Source organism: Nipponia nippon, unplaced genomic scaffold (genome assembly GCF_047370975.1).
Source record: "Nipponia nippon isolate SJK-2023a ecotype South Korea unplaced genomic scaffold, ASM4737097v1 scaffold_6, whole genome shotgun sequence".
Taxonomy (NCBI): domain Eukaryota; kingdom Metazoa; phylum Chordata; class Aves; order Pelecaniformes; family Threskiornithidae; genus Nipponia; species Nipponia nippon.
Genome location: NW_028262380.1, coordinates 17,939,637 through 17,950,722, shown reverse-complemented (window position 1 = coordinate 17,950,722; position 11,086 = coordinate 17,939,637). Strand labels below are relative to the sequence as shown.

Here is an 11,086-nt window from a genome sequence, read left to right as displayed (position 1 = left end):
ACTACTACGTGCAGTTTAATCTTCTGTCGTCTCTGTAAAACTCATGACTATTCCTAGACAGGTCGTTAGAAAAAGGTTTGTGAACTTCAAAGCTACAAAGAAGTCACAATTGTATGCCACTTTAAGACGACAGTACACAGACCTTATAAAGTATTTCATTTTTTGCCCTTTCTGTACGTAAGTATTCCTTTTCTTATTGGATCTTATTTTCTACCACAAATATTTTTATGCTTTTCAAATACACATTACTGATTTTATATAAGGAGGTCAAGATCAGTAGCAGACTTCCAGGCTTAGGTTTGTAAAATCAGTAACTCAGTTTTACCATTTTGACATTATTTAAAATAAAGCGGACACGTAACTGCAGGAAGCAGAATTCACAATTAAGATTAATTCTATTTTACGTTAACATGAACAATACGACCTGGTCAGCAGACGCACAGGTTAATAAATGAAGAAAGTAGGTGCATTAAAGGTAGGCACATTCAAAATTGCTGCCATCACAAGCAACCACTCCAGGTCACGCATTCTCTCTGAATAATGTTAAATATCAAAACAGCTTTAACTATTAAATACTTACCACCACCGGAAATTTATATTTGCGGATAAAAAGCATTCTTTATAAAGTAAAAACAAACAAACAAAAAAATCCAAGTTTTGTTTAGGTAATATTTTAATATGTTTTTATTACATGAATGATGGACTTCATATAAGGAAAATCATTAAAAGCATCTATTTAAAAAAATTTAAAAGTTCCTACAAAAATCTAGAATTATAAATGATCATAATATAAAAAGAGCTAAATATGACTAACAACAAAACAAATCTTATTTTTCAAGTCTGTTGTTAACTACCAGCACGAGCAAAGGACACGTTTCTCCTTTTGTCTTCATTGATCTGCTTCCCTATTTAAAAGTCTTGAAAGATTCATTCTTGTTCTTTCAAGTGCCACTGTTTTGGCTCGTCTTGAAGGCCTTGAACTTGACATTGGGATCGATTCTGGAATTTCATCACCACTGAAATGTAAAATATTTTAAAGTAAGGCCAAAAAGACTAAGCAAACTGAAGAGTTTGTATGTTAACAAACTTGAAACATGGTCTTTAAGTCAAAAAGTACTTCTTCCTAATTATAAACTTCTTATTTTTTGAGAAGAATATATCAATGTTTTCCAAGTGATATAGCAGTAGCAGTAAAGATAACCAAGCGTTAGCAGTTGGAGGATAAGCAAAACCCCCAAAAGATTAGGTGGTATCAAAGAAAACACACCGAATAGGGTGTTTTCAAACAGGAATGATTGACCCTGGTCACCCTAAAGTCTGTAGATTACTTGCTTGAGAAGGAGTGAGCACAGCTGAAAATTACAAAGATAATGTTCATTTAATGATTATATCCTACAAGATCATAAGGGAAGGAATGCATTGTGTGTATTTACTTATCAGTGATTTCTAGAAGCTTATCAACTACATGTTGAAAAACAAGCAACAAAAATTCGATTCCTCCATAGAACAGTTATTAAAAAAAGCAGAAATGTGATTGGAAGAGTAATAATATAAGCCAAAAATATAACTTTTGTCGGCTAGAATGTATGTTATCTCTATGCACAAAAGGTATGTTAAAAAAAAAAAAAAAAAAAAAAAGAGTTACAGGCTCTTAGGCAATGATAATAAAATGTGAAGCTGTCAAACCTGCTATTGTTTCAAAAGTACCAGTTCAAAGAAATTTTTTTTCTTAAATATTTATCTGTGCATTAGGAATAGAGGATATTAAAGATGCAGGCTTGGGGAAAGAAAAACATGTGAATTAAGTTTCCTTGCTAGAAAAGACATCACGGTTTTGATGCTGAAGAGAAAAGGATTTACCTTTCACTACTGCATTTTACAGTTGTGCCAGTTTTTCTTCTGCTCACAGACCTCACTTCTGCTGCTGCTTTCCATTGCCCTAAGTATAAGCAAAAGTCTCTTTTCATATCATGATACCATTTCTTTTCTTCAACTAGTTTTGTATCTTTCTTCAGTGTTTGATATTGCATTGAAACATAAATATACAGTCACCACAGATAGAATGTGGTGACAAAATGAAGCCAACAACAAAAATCCCGCAGTGTACCACTTCTCCCATAAGCACCTGTACATCACTGTAGATGACTGGCCAAATTATCTTGAAATCCTGTAGTCAGACTTTTTTTTCTTTTTTAAATCTGTGTTGTTGGGAGAGGCTAATTACACAAAAATTTCCACAAAACGGACTATTTTAATCTTTTAACAAAATTTTAAAAACCATAATGGAGTATGAAGACTGAATGGGTTTTATACCTATACGTTCACAAAAAGTTAGTATGAAATTATTTTATTAAAAACAACTAGTATTGCTGCCAGGAAAAGGTAGTGCATACCTTTGCCAGCTTTGTTTCTGGTGGACTTCAGTTTTGCAGTTGCTTTACTTTTAACTTCATTAGCTGGAGTATGAAGAGCATCTTTATTATTTTCTGTAAACAGAATAGCGCATGCAGAAGTCATAGATAATCAACTTTTAATTTACCTTAAGTACCAGTATGTTAAATTTTGGCTGTTATATAAAAAAGCCACACAATTTTAACTCAACTTTTTCCATAAACTAGAAATTAGACAATAAGGCTAGAAGGAAGCTCAAAATGTCACTCAGCTAGAACCCTGCCCCAGCATAGGTCAATCACATGTAAACTATTCCTGACAATTGTTTCGCCCCTTCCACTGTGTCAGAAGTCAAGTGAGCGGGGCAGAAGACCAGCTTGGCTGAACAGGGAACTCCTTGTGGAGCTCAAGAGGAAAAAGGATCCCCTCTGGAAGCAGGGTGAGGCTTCGCAGGAAGAGTACAGAGCTGTGGTTCGTATATGCAGAGAGAAGACATGAAAGGCCAAAGTTCAGTTAGAGTTGAAACTGGCCAGTGTGGTGTCAGATAACAAGAGCTTTTTTAAGTACATTCATAGCAAGAGGAGGTCTAAAGAAAACATTGGACCGATTCTTATTGAAGATGGTCACCTGACTAATTGGATGAAGAAAAAGCAGAGGCATTCAATGCTTTTTTTTTTTTTTTTTTTTTTGCCTCAGTCTTCAATAATACTGATGGACCTTGGGCTGCCCAGTCCTCTGAGTTGGAGGACCACAAGTGTGGCAACAGTGAGGACACTGAAATTGTAAGGGACCAGTTGTATCGGCTGCGTGTCCATAAGCTGAATATGAGGCAGCAGTGTGCCCAGTTGGCCAAGGTGGCCAATAGTATCCTGGGTTGTATCAAGAAACAGTGTGGCCAGCAGGACTAGGGAAGTGAAGGCTGGAAGGAATGTCCCATGAGGAGCGGCTGAGGACTCTGGGCTTGTCTAGTTTGGAGAAAAGGAGGCTGAGGGGTGACCTCATTGCTCTCTACAGCTTCCTGAGGAGGGGACGTGGAGAGGGAGGTGCTGAGCTCTTCTCCCTGGCATCCAGTGGTAGGACACACAGGAATAGTTCAAAGCTGCACCAGAGGAGGTTTAGACTGGACTGTAGGAAGCGTTTCTTTACCAAGAGGGTGGTCAAACACTGGAACAGGCTTCCTAGAGAGGTGCAATAGCAATAAAACCAAATCTGGCTCCAACATATAAGCTCATAACAAGGAAAGACCAGTGTCAACACTCAAGATACCAGCTGTATACTGCTATAATACAGTCTGCAAGAAGCACAGGCATGGTAACTCCGAAGTGTAAAAACCCCACAAAGTACTTGTTTCTTCCTCCAAGTTAGCAAGTCACATTCTAAAGATGAGTTAGTCGGCAGTAGTATTTAGCAGGCACATGAGTGTGCTAAGCAGCTAAAAAAAAAAAAAAAAAAAAAAAAAAAAAAGCCCATTTTAATACTGTCTTTGTTAAAAAGAAGGACCTGCAGGGCAGAGCTTAAGACTCAAAATACAGCACTGGTTATACTAGAGTAATATGGAGAATAAGAAAACACAGAATTGGATCAAAAAGCAATAAAAAATGGAAAATACTTCAGTACAAATATTTTAAAACTGTATGCATATTTACTGGATGTTACCTTTTCCCATTCTTTCAAGAAGTAGATTAATTTAATGGAGGAAAACTAAAACTTATTTTCATACACATCTAAACAAGCCACTCAATTGTATACCTACTACTAAACTACACCTCTCCTGAATTACCTTCTTCGTTTTGAATAGTATTTTCAGATAATGTGATGTCAGTTTCCTGTGTCCCTTCAGAGAGGCCCATTTCCTCAGTCCTTTCAGAGTGGTCTTTACCCACATTAGGACCTTTGGTCAAGTTCATCTTGATCTTCTTAATAGCTTTTTGACACAGTTTATCTTTCACTTTCTAGAGAAGAGACATTTAATGTTAAATGCTACTTAATTTTACTACTATTTAACCGTTAAGTTTACCCACTAATAGGATTAGTTAAATTTACTGTATGAAGGATACAACATGTGACATGAAGATGATTAGTCAAGTTGAAAGGAGAAACACTTTCTCCATCAACACCAGGCACTGAAACCCCAAAATACTTTTTTAGGAAAAATAGTTTTTAGGAAACCTAAAAAACATTAAAGCAACTGGACCTTTCCAGCTGAGTCCTGGAGCATTGCTACCTCTAGATGATGTACCCATAGTGGATCAGCATGCTTTTCAACATTTCAATATACCATTGTCTTCCTCTCTCACACTCCCAAATTTTACTTTATTTTTTTCCATATTAATAAAAGCATCAATGTAAAAACTTTCACATCGGTCTTGTAATCCCTTCCCTCTTCATCTTAAATCAAGCACCCTCTTCATGTTGCCTAATGATCTTACAATTAAGTTGTAAGTTTAGGCATAAAGTTTCAGCTGTTAATAATTAACTAAAGATAAGCCATCCAAACTGTAAAAGACTTAATATTGAATTCTATTTTAACGTCAAAAAAATTAACTACACCACAGTTATCAAAAGAACTTACTGTACTGCAGCGTATCAAGTTGGGCACACTGTTTCACACTGGTTTTACTATCTATGGTAGCTGAAATACAGTGATACCAGCTCAGATTTTTGTAAATGACTCATCAAAAATTAATTTTCAAAGACTGGTTAAAAGACCAATTCCAGTCACATTGTTATAGTAAACAAAAGGCACTTCATTTTTAAGTGTATCAGAATATTAGATTGCTAGTGATTAAAAAAGTAAGAACCATATTATTTATGTAGTACCTCTAGAATCTCATTGAGCAGAACCAGAAGATTCTCTGTGGAAGAACTACTGAGTTCTAGTGAATTTAAAGCTTTTGCATAAACACGAACATCTGGTGCAGTTGGGTCCATCAAGATTCCATTGCAAATTTTCATTGCTAAACTATCATGCACTGTCAAGTCCTGCAAAGGAAAGAAATCGGATATCAGAAATTTCACTGGGAACTATTCACAAGAGACAGCAATGAGATCATTCTGATTTAAGCAGCTAATCACTAATTTTACATAGTAAACATTTTCTTAAAATGCAGTATTTTGAGTACATACACCAACTGATTTTTATAAATACTTTTCCCAATATAGACAATTAGGCATGGTGCAAGTTCCTACTAGCATTTAATTGTAAGACGGAGGGGAAATTGAGGGGTTGGGGTGAGGAGTGTCAAACTAAAAGATTTCATTACCTGAACAGTCACTCTTTTAATCCAGCTTCTGACACACTAGGAATCTCAGAGAGGCCCAGACAGCTAGCAGTAAGTGAAGGGGGTCAGTTCTTAATCTCTAGACAAAAATACTGCTTTCCTCCAGTTTAACACACTGTACCTGATAGTCCTGAGACTTCTTAGACTGAGGTTTCAGTCCACTTGGTCTGGTCAGGTCCACTAACAGTTCAGAAACATTACCGACATCTATTTCAGCCAAAGGTGAAGTTGCAGGAGCATTTAACAGTGTTTGCAGAGTTGGAAGATAAGCTGCTTCAAAGCATTCCTGGTTAGACCTGTTTCAATTGAGTCAAACATTAGTAGCATAATGAGACAAAATTAAACCTTAATTCACCCCTAAATTTTCTCTTCCATGATGAAATTTCACAGGCCCATTACAATACATCAATCAAAGTGGGAGCAGCCACCTTGGTAGAGACAGCCAGCAGGATCAAGACATCAAAACTGCTTCACAGAACCAACGTCTTTTACATTTTAGCACATAGTATTTCAAGTAAGTTTTAAGTAACACTTCCTGCCTCTGAACAGTTTGAAAGTTCACCCTTACTACTGAAAACCTAACTGATATACACAGACATATTCCCTCTTAAGGGACAGAAATACATTTCTCAACCTTTTATTTAAATCAGTCTCTCTTCTGCTCATTCCTCCTTCCTGCTAGCATTTTTCTTTGGGGATACTTCTCACTGTGCAAGGAAGCCTAGCAAAAAACATGCAGTGCTTAACAAGCTTTTTGGAAGAAATACTTGTGCTTTCTTTTCTCAGAAGAGTTAATAACTCCTGCCAAGCAAGCCTAAAAATCACGTTGCACTTGGTTCTGCAGCAAGTTGTCCAAAAGTGTAGTTCCACAAGACAAGTCAAAACAATTTAAAAGGTATGGTGTCAAAAAGTACAAAGTACTAGTTGGTGATGTGAAGCCTTTTTTGTTTCTGATACTTGTTAACCTCCTATTTCAACCCAAACAACTACAGGAGAAAACGAAAAAAGTAAATAACTTCAAAAAAGCAGATTGTTTGCTGTTGGATTATTGAGCCAAATCAGCTGACCGAAAGACATTTTGAGCACTAAAACTGGGGCAAGAAAGAATGGAAGCAAGAACTCTCCCTTTCAGCATCTTTAAGGCTATAGATTGGCTCAAGCATCATTCAGATTATTTCCTGTAAATTAAATAAATAAAAAGCCTAGTAGCATATAGGCACAAGGCAGAAATTTCTCCTCCTAGGCTGCCAGGGGGTTTATTACTCTTCAGAAAGCATTCCATGCATAAGAATTTTTCACTGGTTACAGGATCCTGTCCCTGTTATTAGCGTGCCATGCCATTCTATTGACATGACAGAATATTTACAGAAGTCAGCATCAACATTTTTTTTTCCTCAAACAGCGTTCAAATATTTAATTTCAAAAAGTAAGCCTCTTGATTATATCTGTGACCAGATGGAGAGGTTAACAGAGCAACACCCAGAAAACAAATGGAATTTTAAAATTCAGTGAGAGATCAGTACCAAAATTAGGTATGAACCTCAGCGAAATCTCATTCATTACCTGAGTTTTCCTTTTCTGAATGGCAACTTTGCAGACAGTTCTGAATTACACATGGTAATACTTAATTCTTTTCTGAAAATACATGTATGGGTAACCAAAGACACTTTATGATTCATCTTAAAATGAACTGTTTGTGAGAGAAAATTAATGAGGTTTCCTAACTAAACAGATTCCAAATCAATGAGCCAGACTAAGATTTAGGATTTTTTTTCTCCACTGATTTTTCTGATTTTTGCTTAAAGCATACACCATGTTTTTCTTTTCAAGAAAAAGATCATCTATGAGGTGCCAGAAGGAGTTGCCTCATTTGCAAATGACTTTGAAATACACAAAATTACTCAGGTGGGCTATCATTAGGACTCAAAAAAAAAATTCACAGGGTCAGAAGATGACATTCACAGGTAAAAGAAAGATTATCAATGTCAAAAGCTTAAATTCATTACTCAATATCAGAGATACTGGAAGCATATGAAATTAGTTTTTCTGTTACTTATTTTCAAAAGAATTTAAGTAGAGAAAACCCCATTCCAGAGGAAACTGGGTGTTTTTCTCTTTTTTTTTCCTGACAACAGCAAAAATAAATTTGTTTGGGCTTTTTTCCTCTCCAAACCAACTCCCCTTTGAACTACTCCTCTTAATGTGGCAATTTATAGGTCACAAAAAAATTAACTCAATTTGTTTTGGAAAAATAGATAAGGTAATATATATACACTATGCCTAAATTAAATCTTAACCATAAAAAAGCAGATAAAAACTCAGCTAGTTCAGACTGGCTAAAACCACTAGCAGGAACTGAAAAGTTAAACATTTTTTTCTTTGAGCAAGTGAAAGGAGATGAGAAATACTATTTAAGCTCCGATCCCCTTACATAAGCTCTCTACCTCCTTTGTCCACTACCAAAATAAACAGGAGATTTCGAACCTGCTGTGAATTTAGATTGGAGTATTATTTGGTTAAAAAACAAAACGCAAACCACAACCAACCAGCCTGTTGCTTTGATGTTTGCTGGGCACCGATTATTTTCTTTTGAAGCATTCCTGCTAGCTACTTTTTAGTGACACTTCAAAGTCTACCTGTAGTGCTCAACAGCATAAATAAGTAAAGCACATCTTTTTAAATTAACCTTTAATTCAGTATCTTGAAGAACAGTTTCAATTATAAGCTTAGGAAAGAAAAAAAGTGCAAGGCCACAGGGGTAATAGGGAATTAATCGAAAGTCTTCAGAGTAGTCACAGGTTGAGATTATGCACGTTCAAAAGTAATATGCATAGGAGGCTGAACTAGATCTTTAGGTCTAATTTGCACTTGTGCAATTTCTACTTGTGCAAGATCAAAAAAGGTTCCTAAAGCTGCTAGACCAATGTATATTTTCACATAATAATTTATAAAGGCCATACCTATTTGCATAAGCAAATAAAGGGAAGAAAACTCCCAGACAGTGTCTAAGCCGAATATCCTCTTCAGTCACAGGATTATACCACAACAAAACAAGACGAGAAAGAAGCTTGGCACTAAGCAGCCTCCCAGAGAACATCAGTTTGGCTATGCCTTCTGCAGCTTCTGTCCTAAGTTCTGAAAACTGAAGAGAGAACTGATCATATACACAACACACTCACCACAGCATTATTCACTAACACTTTATGATGATAGTCTACATCCTATTTTGCCAATCAATTCTCTACATTCATAAATACGCACCTGCACAGAATCCAAAGCTAGCTCAAGAGTAACGTTAGTCTCTATCAGCGACAAAGTTGCGGTCATTTTCTAGGACAACTATTTTAACATTAAACCTTTAATTTCAATTACGCATCACGTAACGTTTACATGCAACCTAACGGGATGGTAAACCTTCTGCAAAAGTCGTTTTAAAACAAAACTAAGACAAATTTTATAATATTTCTTACCTCACTGTCTAAGAAACCTGAAAGAAGCTGCAGAAGGCTGTGAATCATAGCAGAATCTTCCTCCTCTATTGTTTCACTTTGTTCCTCGCAATTTTCAGTTCTACTGTGTGCATCTTCACTTTGAGAGTCATTGCCTCTTCTGGCTTTAAATGGCTCAATCCCAAACAGCATTAATTGATCAAAGATTGCCTTTAAAGCACTGAGTTTTACCTTTATATTATCTATTTGTAAAACCTAGGTTTAATAAGGAAAATACATACATCACCTTACAGTAGACCACCGATGTTAACATTAAGCACAATAAGATTTTTTGCTTTCATAAGATTGTTTAATTTGGGAAACTTTTTATAATACTTGGGACAGATTTCAGACTTTAGGAAGGTGTGATATAAGTTTAAACCTGAATTTATAATAGTGTCTGGGAAAGAATTTATCAAGTCATCTGTGCAATTTCCTTTACATAAAATCAATTGAATTTCACTCACGGAGTGAGCATGCATGTGTAAGATGTAATTTTATTGTTCAACTTCAAAACCGACATTGGACTAACAGAAAGTCTATTTGCCTATAGCAGCTCCAAAGTGCTAGGCACTACAGAAAAAATACGTAAGAGAATCCCTGCTTTGAAATACTGTATACCTTAATTAAAATAAACAGTATGTAAAAAGACAGCAGGGAGCAGGATAGTAATAAAGTCAAAGTTGCATAGGTTACTGCATGTATTATAGTTCAAATTAACGTTCAGATAAAACCATATAGTTTTAGGGGGGGTTAGCCTAGAGATCCTAGACGTGTTTAGCCCAACACCCTACTGTTGGGGGCAGCCTACACAAAGAATATGGGTTTTAGTACCTACAGAAATTAATTACTTAAGTCTAAACACTAACCTGCTAAAACTTAAATCCTCCCTAAACAAACAAATAAACTGATTTTTGATGAGACATACTCAAATGCAGATTAAAAACAATAGGATCTGCTAACTTTTTAGGAACCCAAAGTTCTCCTGCTATGGTGACTGACAGCTCTATCATCTTGTCTGAGCCGAGCATATCATCTCGACACCTGCTGTCAGTTCTCTTGAGTGCACACATGAACACACTCTTAATAAAGCACAATGGCCACCCACGCTTCTCGCAAAGCCAGGGTCTGAAAAGTTAACAATAGTGTCATCTTTTATATAATTAGCTCATCATCAGACCATTCACCGCAAAGGTTGGAGATGTGGCTATTATGGCACCCAACATGTTCCATATTCATAGATGTTTGGCCACATTATCATTTGTTGGTTTGAATATTGCTTTATCCTCTAATTAACAACTCTTACTTAATCCATACAAAATTAATAATTCAGAAATTAAATCAGACATCCAAGATCACAGGTAAGTATGTAACAGAAATGAAAAACAATCACAGTCACATTTTTAGTTTGGTTTTCCAAGGAAGGAAGGATTACAGAATCCTGTAGTTTCTCTTTTCTATGTTAATAACATGAATACATGACCGATTTCATCCAGATTCGGAAGAGAAAGTGAGACCTTACGGATAAAGAATTCCTACAGAACAGGTGACCTTACAAAGGAAAGGCATGCTACAACCAAGATACAATATAAGCTTGAATATTATTAGACATCAGAAAAATCTACATGAAACCACACTTTCCGCATCTTTAGGAAATCAGGAATCACTGGTGCTCAAATAATGTAACTATGTAGAATAGCTTGTTTACAAGCTATTTATTAGCTTATTTACAAGCACTACAAGACTAATTTTATTTACTTTGTCACACAGATCATTGTTGCATTTCCCTCAGACATTTTACCTGTAACAGCAATGCAAAATGTTGTCGGGCAAATTCTTTGTTCTGAAGGGCACAGCAACCCAAACACAGAACTGCCATATTTCTCACAGCTGGATGGACATTAGTTATGCCAGGAAGTATCTGGA

The 11,086-nt window shown here is 36.0% G+C and overlaps 1 protein-coding gene across 1 annotated transcript in view; it reads right to left on the bottom strand.

Annotated features, from left to right (window-relative positions):
* Positions 1–758: 758 nt before the first annotated feature.
* NCAPG (non-SMC condensin I complex subunit G) overlaps positions 759–11,086 on the bottom strand; it is a 28,755-nt gene continuing 18,427 nt past the window's right edge. The window contains exons 13-21 of the mRNA XM_009470663.2: positions 10,962–11,081; positions 9,143–9,376; positions 8,633–8,814; positions 5,794–5,968; positions 5,212–5,373; positions 4,172–4,343; positions 2,394–2,486; positions 1,861–1,939; positions 759–1,016 (exon numbers count right to left, since the gene is read on the bottom strand). Coding sequence (XP_009468938.1) covers positions 890–1,016; positions 1,861–1,939; positions 2,394–2,486; positions 4,172–4,343; positions 5,212–5,373; positions 5,794–5,968; positions 8,633–8,814; positions 9,143–9,376; positions 10,962–11,081 — 1,344 coding nt within the window. The 3' untranslated portion in view covers positions 759–889. The remainder of the gene's footprint in view (positions 1,017–1,860; positions 1,940–2,393; positions 2,487–4,171; positions 4,344–5,211; positions 5,374–5,793; positions 5,969–8,632; positions 8,815–9,142; positions 9,377–10,961; positions 11,082–11,086) is intronic.